The 25,499-nt window shown below is 46.3% G+C and overlaps 1 protein-coding gene across 1 annotated transcript; it reads right to left on the reverse strand.

The window, feature by feature from the left end:
* Positions 1-1,252: 1,252 nt before the first annotated feature.
* ENO1 (enolase 1) lies at positions 1,253-16,876 on the reverse strand. The gene is made up of 12 exons (XM_004385135.2): positions 16,752-16,876; positions 14,058-14,151; positions 11,522-11,617; positions 10,102-10,160; positions 8,100-8,169; positions 7,618-7,751; positions 6,897-7,119; positions 5,539-5,736; positions 4,506-4,707; positions 3,676-3,784; positions 3,269-3,327; positions 1,253-1,671 (listed from the first exon to the last, which is right to left on the reverse strand). The coding sequence occupies exons 2-12, from the start codon at positions 14,140-14,142 to the stop codon at positions 1,602-1,604; spliced, it is 1,305 nt and encodes a 434-aa protein (XP_004385192.1). The 5' UTR covers positions 14,143-14,151; positions 16,752-16,876; the 3' UTR covers positions 1,253-1,601.
* Between the last annotated feature and the right edge of the window lie 8,623 nt (positions 16,877-25,499).

The following is a 25,499-nucleotide window of genomic DNA, read 5'->3' on the forward strand; positions in this document are numbered from 1 at the left end:
AAGGTCTGACTTTGTTATTGTCATTATTTGGAGGTTATGTATGGTGTAAGGAGATGTGTGTGGGCATCAAGTTAACAAGAGGTGTACTGGGCGGCCTTTGTGATGTGTCACCTTGACTAGTCTCCAGTTATTTAATCAAATATTAATCTAGGTATTTATTACTGTGGAGCTATTCTGCAGAGGTAATAAAGCCACTGATCAGTTGGCTTTAAATAAGAGATTATCCTGGATAATCTGGTGAGCCTGACTCCATCAGCTGGAGGTGTTAAAAGCAGGGCTAAGGTTTCTCCAAGAGAAGAAATTCCACTTGTGAAACAACAGCTTGGCCCATGCCTGTGGAGTTCCGTCCAGCTGCTCATCTGCCCTTTGGACTGGCTGCACTACAGATTAGCTTAGCTGGCTCCCATAATCACCTAGGCCAATTCCTTGTAATAAATCTCTTAATGTATGTATCTCCTACTGGTTATGCTTCTCTGTTTCAAGCCTGACAGAGAAATAAAGCAATGAACAAGGATGTCCTCAGAGAGGGCTTCACAGCTCTGATTACACACACATACAGGATTCAACGGACTTAGATCAAGTTACTATAGGGAAAGAAAAATACGTTAATAAAATATCAGGCTTCTTCAAGTGGCAGGGAGCAACCATGGTGTTCTCACTTTTAAATAAAAGTACTGTTTCACAGTGCTTAGCATGCCCCTGCAACTGTGCCATCTGCCTCCCCAATACGGCACCCATTAGCTACGTGTGGCTGTTGAGTAGTTGAAGGCTGCTGAACTTAATTTTAATTAAACAGCGTTCCAAGACCCTTTAGATGCCCTCTTAACTCTCCAGAGCCACCTTTTAATCATTCTTTTACCTGCTTCCCCTAGAACAGAGAACCAATTTCACTTTGTCCAAAGACTCCTGTAACCCCTGAGTTTGGACAATTATAGTCAGCCATCCTGAAGCCACTGCCCTTGAGATTATCAGAAATAGCACTGCATTTGTATTTTCTTCCAAATAAGATGTCAGAATTTGAAGCCATGCTCTGCCTCCCAAATCAGACCTTCTGTTTTGAGCCAGCTTCTTTTGAGACCACCCCCAATACCACCATTCTCCCACCTTTTTGCCTAAACCGGCCTTCGGGTACACGCTCCCGCAATGCCCCATGAGCACTAAATGGATGGACATTTAGTCCACACAAAAAGACAGACACATAGTGACACACTAACCCAGAATGGCACTGTATACAAACGCAGAGAGAGCACTCTTATGGGCTACAGATGCTTTATTTTGCACACAAAACCACTGAAGACATTGCCTGCTGACACCTCGGGGATCACACTGTAGTATACATGGCCCAATACTTGGTGGGAAGCAGGATGAGATAAACAATGGTTTGGGCTGCTCACAGGATTACACAGCTACGGTTTCCAACAGGGTTCCAGATGGTCAAGCTTGGCATCTATAGCAGCTCTAATGACGCAGTGAGAACATCACCAGGATTGAGAGGGGAGTTAACTACCGAAGGCCCCGCAGTCCTGGTCTGAGCCTGGAGCTGCCATTTGCATCAGGAACAGAGGTCTAACTAGCTGACTGGGGGCTAAACTGCCCAGAGCTTAGTTGGCGAAGGGGTTTCTGAACTTCTGGCCGGCAAACTTAGCCTTGCTGCCCAGCTCCTCTTCAATTCTTGGCAAGCAGAAGGACAAAGACAAAGGGAAAGGAAGAAAAGTCAAATCTCAATGTAGGAAGTTTTCCCACCCATCGATCTGGTCAAAGTCTCAGCCCACTCCTACCAGGAAGTTCTGGGTTCTCAAGGAAGCTGAGAAGCCAGAATTTTTCCAGTTTGTCCAACTCAACCAGCAACTAAGACAGCAGGAGTAGAAGAGCATTGAGCTCCCTGCATCTCCCAAGTCACCCTGCAAGCTGTTGTCCATCTGTCCCTCTCCTCTCCACCTGCACATCCCTCAATATATTGAAGGGCAAACTAGGAGAAATGTTAGAGGATTGCTACTTCTTAGAATATAAAAACCCTAATACTTTTTTTTTTTTAAATGAAAAGCCAATCCAGTTTCTTCAACAAATAAATAGCATAGTGAAAAAAGGAGGGGGAAATTAAAAGATACAATGTGTGAACCTTTTCGGATCCTAGTATCAAATAAATAAATAAACAAACAAAAAAAGCATTTTGAGACAAGTGGAGGAGACTGAATAGACTTGGTATTAATATTATAGGATTACTATTAATCTTGGGCAAGATAATAGCAGAGTGGTTATGCTAAAGTGTAAGTCTTTATCTGAAAGAGATATATACTAAAGTATTCACAAGTGAAATTGTGTCTGGAGTTGCATTAAAATTCTCCAGCAAAAATAGGAAAGTGGGCTGTAAAGAGAAAACAATGGAAGAAGACTGCTAACTGTTACAGCTGAGTGTGACAGATATGAGGGAGTACATTCTACTGTTGTTTTTTTATGCTTGAAAAGTTTCAAGATAGTTTTAAAGAGGGGTTAATGTGGGACAAAAGAGCCCTGGTGTCACAGTGGTTAAGCACTTGGCTACTAACCAAAAGCTTGGTGTTTTGAACCCACAAGCCGCTCCACGGGACAAAGACGTGGCAGTCTGCTTCTGTAAAGATTACAGTCTTGGAAACCCTACTCTGTCCTATAGGGTCTCTGTGAGTCGGAATCAACTCAATGGCCGCAGGTTCAATGTGGGACAACTTATGAAAACTAGAAAAAAGTAAAAAAGGAGCAAATCTGTGTTTAGGGGCTTCCCAAGGAGACATCATGACAGGAAAGCAGGCAGTTAGAACATCCAATGGTCCTGAACAGGGTAACCCTGGCTGTTTACCCTTGGGCAAGTTTCTTCATCTCTTTGAGCCCTGGTTTCCTTAACCACAAAACAAGGACACTAAATTAGATCACCACCAAGATAGCTCTTTTTAGCTCTAAAAAATTTAAGGTTAAATTGTCCAAAGAGGAGCCTTTGCTCTCTTTCCACCAATATATGGCAGCACCGTACAAAGCAGGCTTTTGGAAGAGGATCCAGGCAGATGGACACTCGGAGTGGGGTTGCCAAGCACTGTAGGTAGTAAAGATACTGTACCTAACTCTGCCTCAACCTAGAACTGCTCAGGTTCCCTGCCAGCTGGCTTGCAGAAGGTTCAGGGACCCTGAACTGTGCACTCTGTACAGCCAGAAGCCCTTACAAAGGTGGTGCCCACACACTCAGCACAGAGCCCTGGGCTGAGTCACAGGCCTGTGGTTATCACGTGCACCTCTTTACCTGAGGATCTGGTTGTACTTGGCCAAGCGCTCAGATCGGCAAGGTGCACCTGTCTTGATCTGGAAGGAGAAAAAAGGTCACATGTGCTTGCAGAGGATATTGAATCTTCATGGGTGTTCCGGGGGCAGGGGGAGGGGGCTGTGGCAGAGAGACATCAACTTAAGGAAGACCAGACTCTAGGAAGGAGTGGGGAGGCGTTTGTGACCCCAGTCTGTTCAGGCATGTAAACCATGGCAACTACATGGGACACGAAAAGAAGAAAGAATGAACAAACACAAGGCCCACTTCTGATGAGCTTCATCGAGCTTAAGAAGAACCTCCCACCACCTGAAGGTTTTGGGTCTTCCCAGGAAGTGGAGATCAGAGAGAAGAAGTAAGGGCACCTTTTCTTCCATGTAGTTCTTTACCTGCCCAGTGCAGAGTCCCACCACCAGGTCGGCAATGAAGGTATCCTCAGTCTCCCCAGAACGATGAGACACCATGACGCCCCACCCGCTGGACTGGGCCAGCTTGCACCTAAACGTCAGAAAAAAATCCAGACAGCATGACTCCATTTCTCAGGTACAGCTGCCTCTTCTACCAAGTACCATAACCAGGCCGATAACCTGGCTGCCTGAGGAAGTCCTCCTGACGCCATTACTCATCAGTCCTGGGAGGGTCTGAATCAAGAGGGGCATGAGGGAGAGCTGAGGTGCTCCACTTCTGGGCTTTGTTGGGAGCACAGAACTTGGGAAAATAATCAGGAAGGGCCAAGCCATACAAGGAACACCCCCGAACACACACAGCCCCTAGGACCTTGTCAGCCCTCTAGTCATGTTTGAAAAACTGGGTTCCGCCTCCTTTGAGGGGAGACCAGTCTTCTCTGACAGAGCCTTCCAGAGCATCAGAAATGATAACGTTCTCCATGTGAAGCTGTTGTTGTTAGGTGCCCTCGAGTCAGTTTCGACTCATAGTGACCCTATGTACAAGAGAACAAAACATTGCCTGGTCCTCGCCAGCCTCACAATCGCTGTTACGTGAAATTAAGAGTGGACGTTTATTCCCTTCCAATTAAATCGTCCGTGGCTAGGGCTGTGAAGTCGTCATGATTAGGTCACAAGGGCTCAGTACTCTAGCCCTTAGTACGGAGCTTACTTGAAAAGCTACTTCCAGGGTATCCTAAGTTCCCATCACAGGACTCCCTAACCCTGGAAAAATCTTGTTCTTCATGAAGCCGCTATCCTGAGGGGGCACTTACGCCTGAAGAGACTCGGTCACGGAACCGATCTGGTTCACTTTGAGCAGGAGACAGTTGCATGACTTCTCGCTCACAGCCTTGGCAATTCGCTTTGGGTTGGTCACTGTGAGATCATCTCCCACCACCTGGATCCCTGAACTGGCGGTGAACTTGGCCCAAGCTTCCCAGTCATCCTGGTCAAAGGGGTCTTCGATAGATACCACTGAGGAAAGAAGACATGTCTCATCAAAGTGTGACCCTTCAGGTATGCTGCACTCCAATACCCATGTGGCCTCATTTCCTTCCTGACTTGCTGCCCACCTGGCCTCACATGCTAGCACCTACGTAAGCTAGTAACAGCTCCCTAACTCATCTCCTGGAAACTTTTCCCCTGCCAACCTGCTCCTGCAGCTGGGCACAAGTCACCCACTACCCTGGGGGCCCTAAATTTTTAAAAAAGAGATACTTACCTGTCCAGGGTGGTTTGGGTTTATTGACATAGAGAATAAGAACAGAGCTGTAGACTGAGAAGTTTGAAGACCTGAGTATGAGTCTTGGCTCAACTTTGAGCAAGTTATTTACCATAATGGTTAAATGCAGGGACTCTGGGATGAGACTTCCTGGCCTGAATTCTTGCTTCCCCATTTGCTGCCTGCCCTCGGCAAGTTATTAAACCGCTCACTGCCCCCGTTTCCTGTCCTGTGCAATGGTAGTAACAGTCCCTAACCTGGGCACATTAAATAATGCGCAGAGCCTACAACAGCGCTCAGCTCACAGTAAGCATAACAAGGGGCAGTTGCTGTGATGGTGACAGAAAAGTAGCCATATCTTGTAAGTAACTTATCAAAAGATGGTGTTGCCAGCACCTGAAGAGCTACTTCCTGACTCCCCTGCTGCACCCGAAGCCTCAGTGAGGCCCCACATGCACTGTGTGCTGTATCACCAGAGAAGCCCCCGACAGCCCCCCACCCCCATCTCATCCCTGTGACCAGCAGCGATTAGCCCAATGCTTCAGCTGCATGGTTACGAGTCAGTGGGCCTGTGGAGCACTCACCTGGGTAGTCCTTGATGAAGGACTTGTACAGGTCTGCCAGTTGATCAGGTGAGATGTATCTGCTGGGGTCATCAGGAGACTTGAAGTCCAGGTCATACTTCCCAGACCGGAAGAACTCCGAGGCAGCTACGTCCATGCCGATCACCACCTTGTCAGAGTAACCAGCTTTCCCAATCGCATTCTTAAGCAGCTCCAGGGCTGGAAAGGGAAGGTGGCCACATGTTTAGAAAGCAGGCAGGTAAAGATAAAATCTCCCCTTAACGGCTGCCAAACGGGCACTGTAACAGGAAGAGCGAGGGATACTCCGCCCCTACCATCAGTTTGAGTCATCAAGTTATTCTTTCTACTTTGGGGCAAGAAACTATTGGTCATGGCTCCCAGTGCATCAGCAAGTGGAGAATTCAATATCAACTCGAATGAAAGTCTTTCTCACTGACAAATGCTCCCAAATTTAGCACCCAGGATGAGATGTGTTGGCCAAGATACAGTTACAGTGATCAGCTGAGATCAGGTGTCCCGAGGAACAGGCTTTAAATAGCCAAGGCTGGAAGCCAAGAGCAAGCCCTTGGAAGGGGAGCTCTGGACAGGGAGGACTTGCGCAAAGCTCTGCTTTCTGGTTTCAGCCTCAGGGTTCACCTTACAGGGCAGTGTTGCCCTGCCCAGATGAGTAATGGACAAAGACACCTGGCTCTAGTCTCACACCAGATTCCCAAGCCACTGGGTTAAACCAGGTCAAAGTGCTATTATCCCAGGTCAAAAATGGCTGACTATCAGCAATTTCACATGACTGAACTGAAGAGCAGAATGGAGATTTTCGTTCTTTTGTTAGTTGCCCTTTAAGACAACAGGAATACGCTTGAGCACTATTTCTCCTTTTAAATCACAAACCTCACCAGTGAATTCCCGTGCTGTGACTTTCTCCTCAATTCTCACATTTAACTCTTGCCCAAAGGAGTCAAAGCAGAAGGCAAAACAGAGCAAAGGCCTGTTTAGATCTGACTGCAGGCAGTTATTGACCACAGCCCTGAACAGCTGAATCATCTCCATGTACAGATGATTTCAACTCTTTCCAGTTGCAAGATGGAGCACGAATGTTGAGAGGAATAAATCGCCTCTCTCGTCATTTACAAGTCAAATTAACAAAGAAATTCCTTATTATTCGTTGTAAACAATGAAGTGGTAGCTCCCATTTCCCTCCCCAAGACCCTGTCTACAGACTTGCACTTTTATACTCAATGATCAAAAGAAGTTAGAAAGACCATTGTCCCCAAAGCAGTGTGTGGACAAGATCCATCTGGAGAGAGTGGTGACAGTGCTGTGGGCTGGCAGAACTTCGGGACTCCACACAGAGCCTGTACCTTCTTTGTTTTCCAGGATGTTAGGGGCAAATCCGCCTTCATCCCCCACGTTGGTGGCATCCTTGCCGTACTTCTCCTTGATGACATTCTTCAGGTTGTGGTAAACTTCAGCTCCGATGCGCATAGCCTCCTTGAAGTTTGCTGCTCCGACGGGCAGGATCATGAACTCCTGCATGGCCAGCTTGTTGCCAGCATGAGAGCCACCATTGATCACATTGAAAGCCTGGGAAGAGGCAGAAAGGAGAAGGTTCAGCACCCAGTCCAAAGAACCCCATGGAACAGCGAGTTCCTCCTGCCCAATTACACAGCTCACAGATGGGCCTGACCCTCGGTCTTCGGAGGAGCATTTGTGAGGCCAGGTGTGGCCACGAAAGGCTCCCCAGCTCTCTGGATAACAGTAATCCAGTCATCATGATGAGCGTGTACTGTTCTAAGCACCTGCTGTTATGTCAGCTAATGCTGCTCTCACCCTAATGAGGTAAGTATGGTTATCATCCCCCATCACAAACGAAGGACCTGGAGCCCAGGGAAGTTGAGTCACCTGTCCAAGGTCACTCCTAGCCAAGTGGCAGAGAAGGTGTTTGAGGCTGGGCCTGCCAGAGCCACCCTTATCCGCTGTGCTGGGAGAGGCACACGTGGAAGAGATCAAGACATGGGAGGTCTTGGGGCCCCCTGCTAACACCTCAACTCCCCACCTGGTAAGTTCAAATAAGCAACTCACAGGAACTGGCAGGATGACTTCGGAATTGCCAGCCAGGTCAGCAATGTGACGGTACAGGGGCACCCCCTTCTCAACAGCTCCAGCCTTGCAGACAGCAAGGGACACGCCCAAAATGGCATTTGCACCGAATTTCGCTAGAACAGAACAAGAGCGTTAAATGATGGCATTTCTCACTCTCCCTGCTTTCTCCTACTGGCCTCTCCCCTGAAAGTCCCACTACTCTGGGCTGTATCTTTGACTGTACTCTGACCTCTTTCTCCTCCTCAGATCTTACTTTCAGTGTCCAAGCTAAGATGCAAATAGCATTCCATGTGGACCCACCTGGTTTCCCCCCTAAGAGAAAGCCCTTTTTCTGGTTAATGGAACTATAGCAAATTCCAGAAAGTGCCTGACTATAAAGGGCAAACCTCTTTTGAGTAACCCTAGACATGCTGCTGTCACCTGGTGATGCTCCTGAAACTTAATTCCCTCAGGCCACTCACATTTATTCTCAGTTCCATCCATCTCTATCATCAGTTTGTCGATCTTCTCCTGTTCCACAACATTCAGTTTCTACAAGGCAGAAGAGAAGGTAAGCCTCTTGGGAGGGACTTAGGGCCACTCTATCTGCATTACCTTTGCACTCCTGTCAGAGTCTATAATACCTTATGAACTGGGCAAAGTCACAATCAGCTCTGGATTACACATTTGTTTTACAGGCACAAAAGGGGAAAAAAAACGAAAACAAGGGAGAGCAACAGGGAGACCTCAAGGGTGTTAGGCATCGCTCTAAGCACTAGGGAGCCAACGATCAAACACATAAGGAAGGCACAAGACAAGGTCCTTGTGTCATGAAGGGGATTACAGTCCCCTGACAGAGTTCAAAGCTACATTATACATAAAACAACACTGGCTAGTACACGCTACGTAAGGTATTACTACCAAGTAATGTGACTTTGGAGCCCTGCTGGCACAGTAGTTAAAGCTCTCAGCTGCTAACTGAAAGGTTGTCGGTTTGAACCCACCAGCCACTCCTTGGAAACCCTACGGGGCAGGTTTACTTTGTCCTATAGGGTCGCTACGAGTCGGAATCGACTCTATGGCAACAGATTAATGTGACTTTTGGGACAACAAATGAATAAATACATAAAAATACAGTATTCACTCTCATCATTCGCTCAAGTGTGGTGTGCCCTTCAACCATCTGCCGCCACTTTGGGCTCTCCCCAATGACGGCACATTGCCATCCTCTCATTGGAGAGATGATTTTTGCAAGTAGCCAAAAATCATTTAGCATGTTTGATGATTGATCAAAATGAATATTTTTGGTGAGATGAAAATACTGAAACTGGTGTTAAGTCTCGAAAACTAGCTCAAGATAATTTTTTTCTATAAAAGTTGGCATCACTTTAAAAACTTTATAGTTAAATCACACAATTATTATTTTACATAATGTCCTTTAGATAAAAACTAAAATATGAAAAGAAAAGTACCCATAACTCCCCTTCCCATGCCAGGTTAACAATTTGGAGTCCTTTACTTTTTTAACAAGGCATCTTTGGAAAAAATAAAGTCACACAAGCAGATGGCTTCAGAGGTGAATCCTCACTGACAGTTCAGTTGAACGATTCCCCCAAGGGGAAAAAAAAGCAAACAAAAGCCCTATTCATGATGCTAGTCATGCCATGTGAGGGTGTGGGGAAGAACATGGTGTGTATGCAGGTGCCCAGAGGCTGGGGTGGATGGTGTACGCCCTAGAGCAGTAATGAGGAACTAGTCTGGGGACTAATCGGGCAGGGATCAATTAGAGTGCCACAAAGGCCAGGCTAAAATAAATAAGCAGGGGAGGGAGACAACCAACGAGGACCCATTTGCCTTTGGTGACAGGATGAATCCTAGGAAGCACAGAACCAGGCTGTGGCTGTGTTCGAACTTGAGAAAGCTTCTCTAGACAGGAGTTTTCAAATCATTCCCTTTTCGGGAAGCATCACAGAGAGTTACCGAGGAAAGGGCTGTAGGGTGTGCCAGTCCTACTTTAACTACAGTAGCTCCATTTTGATCTGTTTACCATATATATAGTGGTTCTAAGTAAAATTTTACTTAAAAAGATTCTGTTAAAAAAATGTCAGTAAAAATATAGTAAATAACTCCACAGTTCATGAAAAATGAGCCCATCACCATGGATACTAACTCAATTCCCCTGACAGAGATACTCTCAAAACTTTTGGATCTTCACCTCCCAAATGTCAAGACAGCTGAGGGGAAGCGTCAGTGCTCTAAGACAGTGTCCTGCCCCTCTGATCCAATTCCATGCATTATTAGACGTGGACACACAGACGGGGGGTGGGTTAGAAAAAGTGAAACTATTCTCATGCATTTGGACAGGGAATCCACCTGGCTCCTTTAGCTCTCAGAGTAAGCTCTTCAATAAACAGGAAGCCCACTGACCTGGGAAATGCTCTAATGACATTAATATACATTAGTTATTAGCAGGCAGGCTCCTACCTTGCTAACCAGGGCAGGAGCAATACTTTTATTGATGTACTCAACAGCCTTTGAGACACCTAGAAGGAACAATCACATCAAATTACTGACATTAATTAAAAAACAGGCTTGAGCAACATTGCTGGAGAGACTTATTGAAGATGCTAACCAGATATTCAGAAGCCACCAGAGGACCTTCAACGGTATCTCATTAAAGTCCCCATCTCCCTCTTCCCCCCCAGAATCAGAGGACTTTCTGGCCCAATCTGAGTGCTCTGACCTAGGACCCCAATGGGTTAGATGCAAACACAGAGCAACCACCTCAGAAATGTCTGAAGGAAGTTAGTTTGCAAGGCCATGCACTGGAGACTCCAGCTGCAGAAAGACGGAAAGGATGTCCCACGTATTACCTGGGTGCACAAGGCTGGCGCCAGGAACTCATTAATATACTTAACGGGTCTGGAGACACCTGACCAGTAGAGATTGACAGAGAAGGAAAAAAGAAAAGACTCAGAAGAGAACAGGCTATGAAGAACTCTGAGTGAAAGAAAGAGAGAAAACAGGAAGGCAGGGGAGAATATTTTCGGGACCATGAGTTTATTTCTTGCTAAGTATTTATTACAGTCAAGGCACAGCGCTCTCCTGCTTTAGACAAAGGCCCAGGTAGGCTATAAGCAATGATAATGTATGGGAAAGTGCTTTGTAGTCCTTACAGTAGGATAAGTTATCATTTTACACAACCTTCCTACAGCACAAATACTGAAACCCTATTCCGGCATTTCTCAGCCTTATTACTGACCCCACCCCAGTGCAAGCCTTTTTAGACTTTCTTCCTAATCACCCCATCATGAAATTTTCATATCACAGATATTGGTACCTCTGGAGAGCTACAAAATATTGAAGTATCTAACATCATCCCTGTTGAAAATGCATGCTCTAGCACCATCTGCCTTCTGTCATTTAGCCATACAGGTTCTATCTATAGAAAAATGAAAGTTATAAATACAGTAAAAAGTCAACATGAAAATTAGCCCACCAGCGGCTGGTTTTGCCACAAAGTAGTGCTTTTGTGAATTGGTCAACAGATCAAACTAGAACTGACCTGTAGGTCACCAGAGTGGTAAACCACTACTAGACCTTCCTTAGACACTTCCTTTCCATGAGACTAGACCCCTGAAGAAGGCAGAAGGCCTGGAAGACCCCCAGAGCCCTCTGGAGAGAAGGAGAGGCTTTTCTTTACTATCAGATAACAGGCCCTCTTCTCATTCTTAGGTTCCCTGGCCTAATTATGAAGGAGACTGAAGACAAACTGCAAAGGAACAAGTACTGAAGCCCTTGGCCCTGAGGTCACAGGCTGTGAAAAGGCCAGAAGAGGGAGTGGAGGCATAGAAGCTGCCCTGCAGCCATCCTCCATAGAGGCAGCTATGGGTCCAACTCTTACCTTTCCCCATATACCGGGTCTTATCATTGTCCCGGAGCTCCAGGGCCTCATAGATACCAGTTGAGGCACCACTGGGTACGGCAGCTCTGAAGAGACCTGGAAGTTGAAAGAGAGAAGAAAGAAAAAAATAGTATTGATTAAGAAATACAGTCAGAGCATCTGCCCAAGTTCCTCTCCCACTCACAGATGGCATCCGTCCTTAGGAAACACTGTTATTTCCTTCTACCAACTGACTCAAGCGGTCTGCTCTTCCCGCACTTCACATTTCTACCATTCTGCGATGCAGACCCAACTGCAAAGCTGATGAATTTCTCAAGTTTAATGGAAATGCTCCAGAGCAGGGCTTCTCAAATTCTCTAGAGTGTACACATCACCTGCAGATCTTGATACAGGAGGCCAGAGTCCGCACCTCTGGTGAGCTTGCAGTGGGTGGCCTGCAGCTGCTCTGCAGACCACACCTGGGCAGCACTGTCCAACGAGCTACAACGCGAGCCTCTTATGTGATTTGAAACTTAAGATGTTCTAGGAGCTATGTTAAAAAGCAAAAACACGCAGGGAAAATAAATTTATTTAACCCAGTATATCCAAAATATTATCATTTCAACACGTGGGAGATACAAATATTATGGGATAGCTTACATTCTATTTTTCATACTAAGTCTTCAAAATCCAGTGTATACTTCATGCTTCATACACCACCTGTCAAGTGGTCAATGACCATGTGTGGGCAGTAGCTGCCCCATGAACAGTGGAACACTCGAGTACTGTTGCTGCATTGCCCTTAGGCAGCCCTGAAATCAGGCTGCCAGCTTTCGAGTCTTGAAAGTGTTGGCTCAAGTGCTCACAGAGCAATCTCTGCAGCCTGTTTGTTTCAGTCTGGACAGTGCTAAGTACTATTTTGGGGGTTCCCTGCACAACAGGAAGCCAGAAAACAAGATGGCTTAGGGGAGTAGAGAATAAAGGCAATAAAAGTTACAAAGTTTAATAATATTCGACACAATTAAGCATTGAATCACGTAGTCTTGCAGAAATAGAAACCAGCCATCTGGCTAAAGCTACCCTATGGACCATGAAAATGGCAAACCTTGGAGAAGGCAGAAGGACAGACAGTGCAAAGAAAGGCATTGCGGATAGCGGATTACATAAAGTAGACAAGTTTAGGGGAGCAGGGAGTGTAGGCAACCATCTGAACCGACTCTGAAGCGTAAGGAACTGCTCCATCCAAGGCGTGTGAAAGCTGGTGAGGAGGAGGGACGTTAAGGCAAATGAACAAAGAGGGAAAAACCAATCAGGTATCAACCAAATGACCTGTTAGTCGCCTGTGTCACTGGGGTGATTGTCTGTGATAAGGACACACATTCTTCTCAGAACATGCACCAGCTGCCTACGTACCAATCAGGCACCAGGTCAGTGAGGAAGCGGTGAAAGGCTCTTAACAAATCCACCCTTCATGTTTTTTTTTTTTTTTTTTTAAAAGGATTAAGATAAATGAACAAGACAGTTCCATTTACTTAAATTTCAAGGAATATTAATTTAGTCATTTTAAAGTGTTCCAAATAAAATATCATTTTCTTTCATGTTTAGATATGCTCCCCTCCTGAAATCTTCTAATGTACAGGTCTTTTCTGTTTGCTCATTTAAGTCCATTAATTCCCACATGGAAAGTTCCACCCCCGGACTAAGCAGGGCAGTCTCAGCAGATGAAGGGAAATTCTCAGCTCCTTTGAGAACCCATGGCATTAGCCACAGAGCACATGCTCAGAAGAAACTTCGCTATGTGTGCTCACCACAGCGAGTCTACTCAGAATTCTTCTTTTCCTGTTTAAGTGGGATGGGTGGGGATGGTGAGCAGCCTTGTGACTCACTGTGACTCAGCCCTGACTGGCAGGCCTTGGTGAGCTCAGCACCACCGGTGATTCTGCCTGAAGCTACTTCTCAATCTCCCCCAGACACTGCTGTAGAGAACACAGGGCTACAGAGGGCTGAATTTTCTTCTGAAACTAAAAAAAAAAAAGGACGGAGCTTGTAAGAGTCTCTACTCTTCTTTTTTTCACATGGGAAAACTCCTCCTAGGGGGACTTACCCAAAAAAAAATCCCCATTGCTGTTGAGTCGATTCTGACAGCGTAGAAGGGCCCCATACAGTTTCCAAGGCTGAAATCTTTACGGAAGCAGATTGCCACATCGTTCTCCCGTGGAGCAGCTGGTGGGTTCCAACTGCCGACCTTTCACTTATCAGCCGAGCACTTTAACCACTTCCCCACCAGTGCTCCTTTAGGGGGACTTACAGCCCAGTAGGAGCCCTGGTTGCACAGTGGTTCAAGTGCTCAGTTGCTAACCAGAAGGTCAGCGGTTCAAATTTGAGGGCCACTCCGCTGCAGAAAGATACAGTAGCCTGCTTCCGTAAAGATTACAGCCACAGAAACCCTATGGGGCAGTTCTACTCTGACCTATAGGGTTGCTATGAGTCTGAACCAACTTGATGGCAGTGGTTTTCTTTTTAGCCTGGTAAAAATAAGAAACCATGTAGCACATACCTTTTGCGGTGTAAAGATCAACCTCAACAGTGGGATTTCCACGGGAGTCGAAGATCTCTCTGGCGTGAATCTTGAGAATAGACATGGTGAATTTCTGTAGGGGAAACACAGTACATATTTTCCATAAACCAGAATGCGCCCATTACTCATTCATTCAAGGGATTGCCTCTGAGGCTTCCTGGACTAGAAGGTGGCTGCACTGGACTAAATATTGTAGGTAGGAAGGCTAGCTGGAGTAGAAAAAAATGTCTGCTGGAAAGCAGCAGTCATTGCTCCTAGAAAGGTAGGTTGGCCTCAGCTTTGGAAGGCCCGAAACCCAGCAGTTCAGGTCTCGTCCTGTAAGCAGAGCAAAGGCGGCCAAAAAATGTGCACACCAGGGAGAAACCAAATCTACCTAGAAAGACAAATGTGGTGGATGCAGAATGGGTGAGAGGAGTTTGAAACTGGTGATGGTTGATAGTTAACAATGAGGCTTGGCATGGGAATGGAAAAGGGTCAAGTCAAGAGCAAAGAGCAAAGGAAGAAAGGGCATGAAGCTCACAAGAAAAACCACCTAGGCCAGGGCCAAAAAAAGAAAAAAAAAAAAGGTGGGGGCACAGGAGAAAGACCAGGCTTATAGTGGAATAATGAATTAAAAGCTTAGGGCATAACTCATTAAATTCAGTGTTTCAGGTAGGAGTACAATGTTCAATCGATACCCCATTGCAATGTTGAGTTTGGAGTTCAGGAATGATGAGCTCCTTGGTCTGGGCTCTTTGTTACCGTCACTTTATGGGCCTTTTGAACTTCATAGTATCTGGGTCTTTATATAGGACACATTAATAATGACTTCTAATTAGCATTTTACCCCTTTAAAAAAAAACTCAATTCTGAAATGTTATGACCTGTAAATAGAAGAAAGATTCTATCTTTGAACGCCAGGATACTCCAAGGGAAGGGGCTTCCTTTGAAACCACACCCGAAAAAACAACCAAAAGGAACTGCAGCCACAAAGAGCAAATAGCAAGTCCCCAAAGGAAGTCTCTTTCTTACTTTTCCCCTCAGGGGCTACGAAAGAAACTCAACAACTTAAACAACTGAAGTGGATAAGAAGAAATGAATTAGTATTCAGAAACCATTATCTAGCTGGGCTTCCTTCCAACATCTTCTCTGGAATGTTCTGAAGTAGCAATTGGCATCATATGTTTTTGAGTTTCAAAATTACATACTGAAGTCCCTTCTGTGTAACAATGGAGATTTATTCATTAGCCAATTAAAAAAGTATCTAGATTTTATGTACTATCATCCAAAAGGGCAAATTTGTTTAAACGTATTTTTGAGTTTTTAAATTTTAGTCAACTTGAGGAATAATTTACATACAATAAAATATGCCCATTTTAAGTGTGCAGTTTGACTGAGTTTTGACAAATTATACACCTGTGTAACATTTCCACCATCCTGAAGACGTTTCTTCATTCAGTTGGCCATCAATTCCCTCACTCCCAGGCAACCACTGATATGCCTTGTCACCGTAGATTTTAAGCACACTTTTAAACACCTCTTTAATACAGTACTGCAGCGTACAGTTGTTAAGATCTAATTTCAGTGACAAGGTAATTAACTCATTTCCTGACGTGCAAATAAAACGTAACACATCTTTAAATTTGTAGAAAAGCCATTCTCCGAAGTAACTGAAGTTCAGGGAGCACAGACAGAAGAGACCAAACCTGCTCGTGATCACTTCTGTCTGGACTGAACCCCGTATCAGGCGCAGAACGAGTGGACCGGGCAGTGACCTGGAGCAAGTCAACCAAAGGAACACACCTCCCAGTAGTCAGACCGCAGTGCAGAGGAAACAAGAAGTTTTTTTTTAAAAAGGAAAAAACAAAACACTTTTCATGCCACATGAGGGCCCCCTCAGGGACTAAGTCGGGGAGCGGGGCACAGTTCTTGCATGACTTGGGCGAGGTCGCCTGAGGCTTCCCAATTATCCACCGGCACTGCTGCAGTTTCCTCAATAAGCACCTTCTAGAAGTTATATAAGCCATTTCTTATTACGGAGCGGCGATGGGCTGGACACCCAGACGCCGAGCTTCAGGCCCTGAGCCACCAGTGGGACGCAGGGGCCACTGGTGGGGAGAGGGGGAACTGCAGCTTTCTGGGCATCTTTTCTTCCCCCTGCCCCTTCCTCCATTTTAGAAAGAGCCTGGCTTTAATTATCACCCAGGGTAAGTCTGTCTCCCTCCCCAAAAACCTTTACTTGGCTACTGATAGAAAAGCATCTTCCACCCACGACGCCAGTTATCATAAACGGCTTGTGTGTTCTAGTCCGGACTCTCCAAGTACAGCTATTTGGCCCTTTGACTCCGTAATCACATGTTGATCAGTACCTTCTCCCTCGAAAGAAATCCGGACCCTTACACATGCGCCTGGCGCCGCGCCCCCGCCTCTGGGCCGCAGGAAGAACACTGGGTCCTGCCAGGGCACACCGCGGGACTTTGAGCATCCGGGAGCGGACTGAGCTCGATCTGCGGCGTGCGCCGAGACACTCGCCGGAGAGGGCGGCTGGAAGTCGGCGCGCACATGCCGATCGGTCCCGTCCGCACCCGAGCCCACGGGCACGCCACGTCTCTGAGGGAAGGGAGCTCCTACAAGCTTGGCCGAGGAAAATCCACGCGCCACCTGCCCGAGAGCTCCCTCGGCGGGAGTCCTTACCTAGCCGCCGGTTCTCGTTGCCCAGGAAAGCAGCGGTGAGAGCCGCACACACCAACGCGAGGGTTAGGCCAAAGACTTGCCGACGTGCCGACTCACCGGGATCCTCTCCTAGCCACCTCCCCCAACTTCCTGCCTAGCCCGGGAGGCACCGCCCACTTCCCGCCTCCCGGGCCGGCCCCCTCCGCGCCGCCTCGCCATTGGCTAAGTGCGCCGTCCCTCGGGCCTTCGCCTCCCGGGCAGAGGCAGGACTACGGCTGCAGCAGCGACCTCGAATTGGGGGCGACGACTTGGGGACGCGGGGCCGTGTTGGGGACCCCGGGGACCTGACTCCCCAGTGGCTGTACCCGGATCGTGGCAAGCCCCCCTGCCCGTGGGTACCCCCTGAGGAGAGCGGGGACCTGGGGAGCCGAGGCCCGGGAGCGGCGGGCATGAGGGCTCGGGGCGCCGGCACGTACTCCGAGTCTCGCACGCACTCGGCGTAGTTCCTGCTGCAGGCCGCACGTCCGGCCACGACCTTGGTGACGACCTTCGCGGTACACCCTTTCGGAGGCTGTCCCCCGGGTCTCCCCCACCGCGGAACTCGGTGCCCAGGAGTTGAGGCGTTGAGTGGCCGCGCGGGGCGCACGACCCCCACAACGTGGACCTGACCGCAGCGAGGCCCGCCGCCACGTGCGCCAGCCTGCGCCTGCGCGCAGCGCGCCCCACGCGTGCCAAGCCCAAGGTGACCCTGCCGCTTTCACCTTGATGAGCTGGCCTGACATTGAGGATGAGACAAAGTAGCTGAAAGGAAGGTTCATTTTCCTTAAATTATAGCCAATACTTAAGTATTCTTCCTCTGTGCCAGGGATATCTCCTTATGCTTTCCCGCTGTTAATTCATTCTCTAGTACTTGTTATTAAGACTACGTATCTCTCCCTTTCCATCTACGGGATTTGATGGATTCGTGCGAACTATGAATGATTTGGGAGGGGAATTTCTCAAAGTACTAAACAGTAGGTAATATCCCACGGTGGTCCAGCAAATAAAAAATGAGCAGTAGGTGGAGTGACTTTGCCATTGTGATCTAGAAAGATCTGATAGGCCGTTAAAAAGTTAGCTCTGTAACATTTCCCCCACCCGAAGAGAGGGCTGAGATGATCACTTCGTATTTTAATACAGTTACGTTTGTATTTTCTCCATGGCCCTCTTGGTTTGTGAATGTGAGAACTTAATGTAATACATTTTCATATTTCCCATACTGCCTTGCATAGAAATATTCAAACGTGCATTGAATTTAGTATTTCTTCTGGTCAGCTGTAAAAACTGCTTTTCTTCCTTAACTTCTAGCATCTTTCTTCCCAAGCTTAGGTTTCCAAAGCATTGGAAAGGTGAGGGCCTATGGAGTCCACAGTGTTTGTTTTACTTTGACTAAGAAACAAAAATTTTGGGATTAAATTAAGCAAAAACACAACAAGGCGATTGTAAAATGGTTCACTAAAGAATTATATGAATTTTGCAAGCAAAGTTCGTGATTTCACCACTGTGATTTCTGGCTGCTTAAAACCAATTATCTGAGCCCCATGACTCAGCAGTTAACATCGCAGCCAACATCTCTCAAGCCTTAGAAGGCTTCCAAGGAAATCAGACATTTAGAGCTCTTATTTTCAGAGCAATTCTAAGGCGTGGCCCTGAAAGGGCTCCAAACAATCCCTTTTAATTTGTACCAACATTGTTAGAGATAAAGATAGACAAGGCTCTCATAACGCTTGCTGGCCAGAACCAGTGACTCTAGCAGGAAACCAAATGCAGAACATGATCTGAGTCAGCTGCTGTTGGAAGATTCTTGGAGGCCACAGCACAGCGTTCTGAGCCAGCACTTGGGCTTTCAATTGTAGCTCAAACGTTAATGATTACTACAGATGCCCTTAGAGTGAGGTTGTTGAGCAGTGGCATATCAAAGGCACTCTCCTGGCTGGTGGTGCCCCAGGTTACTGTCAGCATACTCTACCTGAAGCATTGCAGTTAGCCTTGCAGGAGATCTGCAGGTAGACACTGGGATGGAGGGAGGGTGAATCTGCAGCAGCATATGACCCACCTGTGGTGCAAATGGTTAAGCACTCGACTATGAGCCAAAAGGTTGGCAGTTTGAACCCACCCAGAGATGCCTTGGAGGACAGACTGACGATCTGCTTCTGAAAGGTTACAGCCTTGAAGACCCCGTGAAGCAGTTCTATTCTGTACACGTAGGGTTGCCATGAGTTGGAACAGTGGCATCAGTACAGTTGATGTCACCCAGTAACTCATGGTGTCATCCCCCCCGGACCTCAATTTTAATCACAGAATATGTGATAAATATAGTTGTATATTGCTTAAATGTAAAATTTCTTAGATTATATGCGTACTAAAAAAATTATTTTGTAAAATCTTTCTACATTGGATTACATTATTAAATTACTAAAAAGTGGAAGGCTTTTTTGATTTTTTCTCCTTAAATTTACTACTTCATTCTCGAAAAAATTATTGATACAGGTTCACAAATACTACTTACCACAATATTGTAGCTAAAACACCAGCAAATCTGACAAAATCATCAACTGTAAAAACACCAGCAGCAATGAAAACAACAGCATGTGCTTGTAACTTACGAAACCACATGATTCGAAGCATCATTGTAACTGGGTGATAATGACAGCTCTGACTGGTGTGCATTAGAAGGTTCAAAACGTAAATAAGCATAGAGTTTTAGCCTTGTAGGTATATTGATACATGTCAGCTGGTTTTATGAAAAATGTATTTGTTGTTATAACTACAGGGATATTTTTTATAAAAAATAATAAATTTCTGCTGAAACACTACACAAAAATTTTATAGACAAGTCATTTTGGTGTTACCCCCTCTGACAGTGCCACCCAGTGTGGTCTGCACCCCCCTCCCCCAATGATGCCACTGAGTTGGAGTCAACTCCACAGCAACTAACAACGACCCATCTGGATTACTGATTCCATCTGTAGTATGTGTACCACTGGTTGGAAAATGCTGGTTTATTGAGAAAGGGACATACTGTTTCTGAAAGCAGGTCTCCAGCCAGATAGGAAACTTCAGGGTAGGATGAGGGGCCCAGGGAGGCAGGGAGGTAGGAGATCAGATAAGCGCAGAAGGGCCTCAGAGGCATCTGTGTCCCTCTTCATAATCATAAGGTTTTCATGTTTGTTTCTTTATCATTAAATGTCTCAGCCATCTAGTGCTGCTTCAACAGAAATACCACAAGTGGATGGCTTTGAACAAGAGAAATTTATTCTCTCATAGTCCAGTAGGCTACAAGTCTAAATTCAGGGCGTCAGCTCCAGGAGGAGGCTTTCTCTCTCTGTCGGCTCTGGAGGACTTGTCCTTGTGATACATCAGTCTTTCCTTGGTCTGGGAGCTTCTCTGCGCAGGAACCTCAGGTCCAAAGGATGCACTCTGCTCCCGGCACTGCTTTCTTGGTGGTATGAGGTTCCCATGTGTCTCTGCTCGCGTCTCTCTTTTATGTCTCAAAAGAGATTGGATTAAGACACCATCTAATCTTGTAAACCTCATCAGCATAACCTCATCACAGTGATAGAATTTACAACACATAAGGAGATCACATATAACCTCATCATAGAGTTTACAACACAAGGAAATCACATCAGATTACACAATCATACAATACTGGGAATCATGACCTAGCCAAGTTGCTACACACATTTTTTGGGGGACACAATTCAATCCATGACATTAAATATTTCATATACACCAAAGACTATATAAGGTTTATATGGTTTGTTGCTGTTGTTAGTTTGCCGTAAAGTCTATTCTGACTCATGGGTAATAAATGAACGTCTGTGTACATGCCACTAGCTTAAGAAATGGAACATTAGCGGTGCTGTTAAGGCCCCCTATGTATCCCTCTTGGTAAACTAACCTACATTTTGTGTTTATTATTCCCTTGCTTTTCTTTATGGCTTGTTAATAGTTTCTTGAACCTTATATGAATGGCCTCACACTGTGTGTAGTCTTTTGCTACAGTTATTTTGCTCAACTTGATGTTTGTGGGATCTATCCTGGTGAATCCCTGTAGGTGTAAAGGTGTAGATGGTTCCTTGTCAGTATTGCATAGCTGTCCATTGTGTGAATATCCCACATTCTCCCGTCAATGGACATTTGGGTTGTTGCCAGTTTTTTTCCCCTTTCTAATGTGAATAATGCTGCTATGAACTTGGTTGCAAATGTCTCCTGAGCGCAGATGCAAGCGCTCCTCTAGGGCCTATGCCTCGACATGGAATGGCTGGGTTGTAGGGTGTGGATATCTTCACCTTTATTTTCTAAAGTGTTGGTATATCTACGTACTCCCACCAGCAGCTTATGAGTTCTGATCCGCTTTGAAAGCAAAAAATCAAATTCAGCTCTTTCCTTGCAATTTTTTCTGCAAATTAAACCCCCTCTGTTTCTCAATTTACCGCCCTTTCCAAGTCCTTCACTTAAAAACAAAAAACAAAAAAAAAAAACTTACTTTTTCTCTCGGTAAATCACCATCAACACTCTACAGTGGCTCTGGGGCAACTCTTAGGACTTCCTACTGTCAACAGTGCCCCCTTGTGCCTTCTTCAAAGCTGATAAAGTCAGCTGTAGGAAGTAGGGATTGGGCAAGGCTACCCTAGAAACTCAGCATACATTTGGGGAGACAGAAGAGAGAACACAGTATAGTTTTTAAACAAGGTCATGTGAGGTAGGCATTTGTCAGGGGTGCCCAAATGAGGAGATTAAGAAGAACAGAGTCAAGGGGACCCAGGGGCTCGGGAAAGCAAGGAGCAGGCACCCACAGAGCAGAGTTCCCTTTGGAGGAGCTAATGATGGGGAACCAAGTGAGGACTGAGTGGGGCGCTAGGCGGGCGAGAGATTACATTCAGGAAAATCAGTCCAAACAGGCGCCAGAGGAAAGAATCTATCTTGGTATCAAAGAGCTCCTCGGGGATACTCTCGGTGCCTATCTTGGTTATCTATTGCTGCCATAACAGAAATACCACAAGTGGCTGGCTTCAACAAACAGAAGTTTATTTTCTCACAGTCTAGGAGGCTAGAAGTCCAAATTCAGGGCATTAGCTCCAAGGGAAGGCTTTCTCTGTTGGCTCTGGAGGAAGGTCCTTGTCATCAATCTTCTCCTGGACTAGGAGTTTCTCTGTGCAGGAGTCCCGGGTCCAAAGGATGTGCTCTGCTCCCAGTGCTGCTTTCTTGGTGGTATGAGGTCCCCTCCCTCTGCTAGCTTCTCTCTCCTTATCTCTTGTAAGATAAAAGGTGATGCAGGCCACACCCCAGGGAAACTCGCTTTACATTGGACCAGGGATGTGATCTGAGGAAGGGTGTTAAACATCCCACTCTAATCCTCTTCAACATAACCCAATCCTGCCTTATTAACCACAGGCAGAGATTAGGATTTACAACACGTAGGAGAATATCATCAATCACAAAATGGAGGACAACCACACAATACTGGGAATCATGGCCTAGCCAAATTGATACACATATTTTTGAGGGACACAATTCAATCCATGACAGTGCCTCAGCTCCATAGTCTTTGAAATGGGTGCAATAATGCCAGCTTTAGGAGGAAGGAGGTCTGAAGCTGTAACAGCTCTGCATGGCTCTTATCATCAGTTTGGGAATCATTGCTTAAAGCTAGGACATATCTGTAAGTCTGAGTAGCGGATGCAGTGGATGAGCCCAGCATTTTTCTTTTCATGTCTATCTGTTTCTGCCTTTCTTTTCCTAGACTCCTTAAGGTTCTCCCTTGAGGAAAGGGCCAGGGCCCACTAGAGGTACAGGACCCTTGGATTGCCCGCTCCAACCTGAGAGTCACTGGGAAAAGAAGAGAGGTAGGATGATGCAGAGCAGGAGCCCTGAAAGGAAAAGCAAGTGCTGAGTTCTTCCTTCAGAAGGGAATTAACTCCATGTGAGTCACTCAGAGAAAGGTTTCCATGGAGGCCTCACATGGACCACAAGATAGGGAGAAAGCTCTTCCTCCACCTATCACAAATAGATAATATTATTGAGGCCTTCCTTATCTCTTACCAGGCACCACTTTGCTTATATGTGGAACTCATTTGTTTTGTCAACAAGGCCATGAACGGGTTCCATTATGATCATCTCCAGTTTTCACGTAGGGAAACCAGAAGCACAGAGAGTTTTACTGACTTGCCCAAGTCCTCAGTGAGTGGAGGCACTGGGGACAAACCTAGGCAGCCTGGCTCCCCAGTCTGGCTCCCCAGCCCTTGCTCCCAGCATCCTGCTCCTCCAAGATGAAGTTCACCTAGTTCCTGGATTTGGATAAGATGCCACAACACTAAACTTAGTCCAAGGAGCCATCCCATAATTTGCATAGCTACACTATAATATAGCCATAAATACAATTCATTTGGAGCAACAGTTAACTGCTTGACTGCTAACTGAAAGGTCGGCAGTTCAGACCCACTCAGTGGCTCCACGGGAGAAAAACCTGGAGATCTGCTCCCATAAAGATTGTTGTTGTTATGTGCCGTGGAGTGGATTCTGACTCATAGCAACAGCCTAAAAAACCCTGTGGGGCAGTTCTACTCTGTCACATAGGATCACTATGAGTCCATGGCACCTAACAACAACAACGAGCATCAGGATTTGAGAAACATTACTCATGAAGCCTTCGTATCCACTAGATGAAGTATCCTCTCTAGAACAAATCTGCTGCTGGGAGGATCAAGCCCCTTGCACAGAGTCAGAGAGGCCAGATACATTGTATCACCATTTGAGTTTCAGTTACAAAATATCCCTAATCTCACAGCGGCCATGGCATTTTCTGAAAGTTCCTGCACAAAGAGATAAACTGTCCCTGATTTTCCACAAACCCCATATAGTGTCCTTGAAGTGAGGCCCTTGGGTGTCCTTCAGTGGAATTCCCGACTGATCTTCCTTTTGTTTGTTTGTTTCCTGCTGGTCAGGAAGCTGCCGAGGAGAGGGTGGATTTGAGCACAGCCTTGGTCAGAGCTGGAAGAGAAATGGAGACTGAAGGGAAGAGTGAATGGGTAGATTTATAACTGGTTGACTGGGACTTGGGGAGGGGCAGATCTCCAGCACTGTCCTGGAAGAGGTGATGGCATGCTGCTAAAAGGTCACAGGCCGTCAGAGCTGGTCAGGACAGCTACGCTGGGAATGTCTGACTGCACTGCAATCTGCACTAGACTGGCCAAGCAAGGGCCAGACAAAGGCCTTTTGAGGGACTTCGGGGTGCCTACCACAACCACAGCCCCTTTGGAAGGATTTCTCAGGCTGAGCTGGACTGTGGGTGACAGGCCAACCAATTGGAGTCTCTCCTTTGGGAAGTCTGGATTCAAGATAACTGGTTTTTCTCCTGCGGAGCTACTGGGTGGGTTCAAACCATCAACCCTTCGGTTAACAGCTGAGCACTTAAGCATTAAGCCAGTTGAATTCTATTCATGGCTAGAGAATGATCCAATGGTGGAAAAATACAGATGTACAGAGACACAGAGCAGCCTAGAAGCCTAGACAATCCATGAGGAAACACACTCAATGAGACAGTGAGAAGCAGAGTCGCTTGGTTGCTTCATGGCATGGGAAGAACTGCTGTTGGGTGCCAAGCTGCCCTATACAGAGCTGTAGTGACATTTTAGTCCTCAGGAGGCTAGATGTGCAGCTGTTCTGATTCCTGCCCTCTCTACTTTCCTGTGATTCTGCCAAGAAGCCCCCATAGCTGAGGAACCTGCATGAGTCTTACGCTTTGCAATTTGAAAGAGCCCAATAAACTCATTTTGACCAGTTGAATGTAGGTCCAAATCTGACTCAATGATATTGAAAAGAGAATGACAAAGTTCACAAATGAGGAAAAAGTGGTTTGAATTCGTTGATCCAATAACTTGAGCCCCCACTATGTGCCAGAGCCCTGGTGGTGCACTGGTTAAGAGCTCAGCTGCTAATCAAAAGGTCAGCAGTTCGAATCCACCAGCCACTCCTCGGAAATCCTTTGGGGGCAGTTCTATCCTGTCCTATAGGGTGACTATGAGTCGGAATCAACTCGATGGCAATGGGTTTGGTTTTTGTTTACTATGTGCCAGGCACTGAGTATATAGCCAGGAAAACAAACAAAGCCTTACCCTCAAGGAACTTGCGTTCTAACAGAGTAGGAGGAGGTAGACCAATAAACCAATTGCAGTCAAGCTGATTCCGACTCATGGTGACCCCATGGATATCAGAGTAGAATTGTGCTCCATAGAGCTTTCAGTGACTAATTTTTTGAAAGTAGGTTGCCAGGCCTTTCTTCCAAAGTGCCCCTGGGTAGACTCAAACCTCCAACCTTTCGGTTAGCAGCTGAGTGCACTAATTATTTGTACCACCCAAGGACTCCGGGAGGAAGACAGACAATTTAAAAAAATAGATGTGAATATACATATGACCTTATCAGATGCCACATTTGAGTGGAGACCTGAGGAGGCCAGTCACTGGGGAAGAGCATCCAATCAGATGAACCTTAAGGGCAAAGGCCTGGGGAGCTTGCCCGGTGTGTTTGAGTATGAAAGAGAACAGTAGAATTGAATGAACAAAAGCAGAGCGCTAGACCTGAGGCCAGAAGTGGGCGGGGTGAGGGATCTCATGGGTAGTGGGAAGGAGTATAGCTTTACTCCTTCAGGGTAGTCATGGTGGGTTTCGAGCAGAGGAATGACATGCTCTGACTTCTGTTCTAGAAGAATCCCTCTGGCTGCTGTT

Source organism: Trichechus manatus, unplaced genomic scaffold (assembly GCF_000243295.1).
Source record: "Trichechus manatus latirostris isolate Lorelei unplaced genomic scaffold, TriManLat1.0 scaffold00133, whole genome shotgun sequence".
Lineage (NCBI taxonomy): Eukaryota > Metazoa > Chordata > Mammalia > Sirenia > Trichechidae > Trichechus > Trichechus manatus.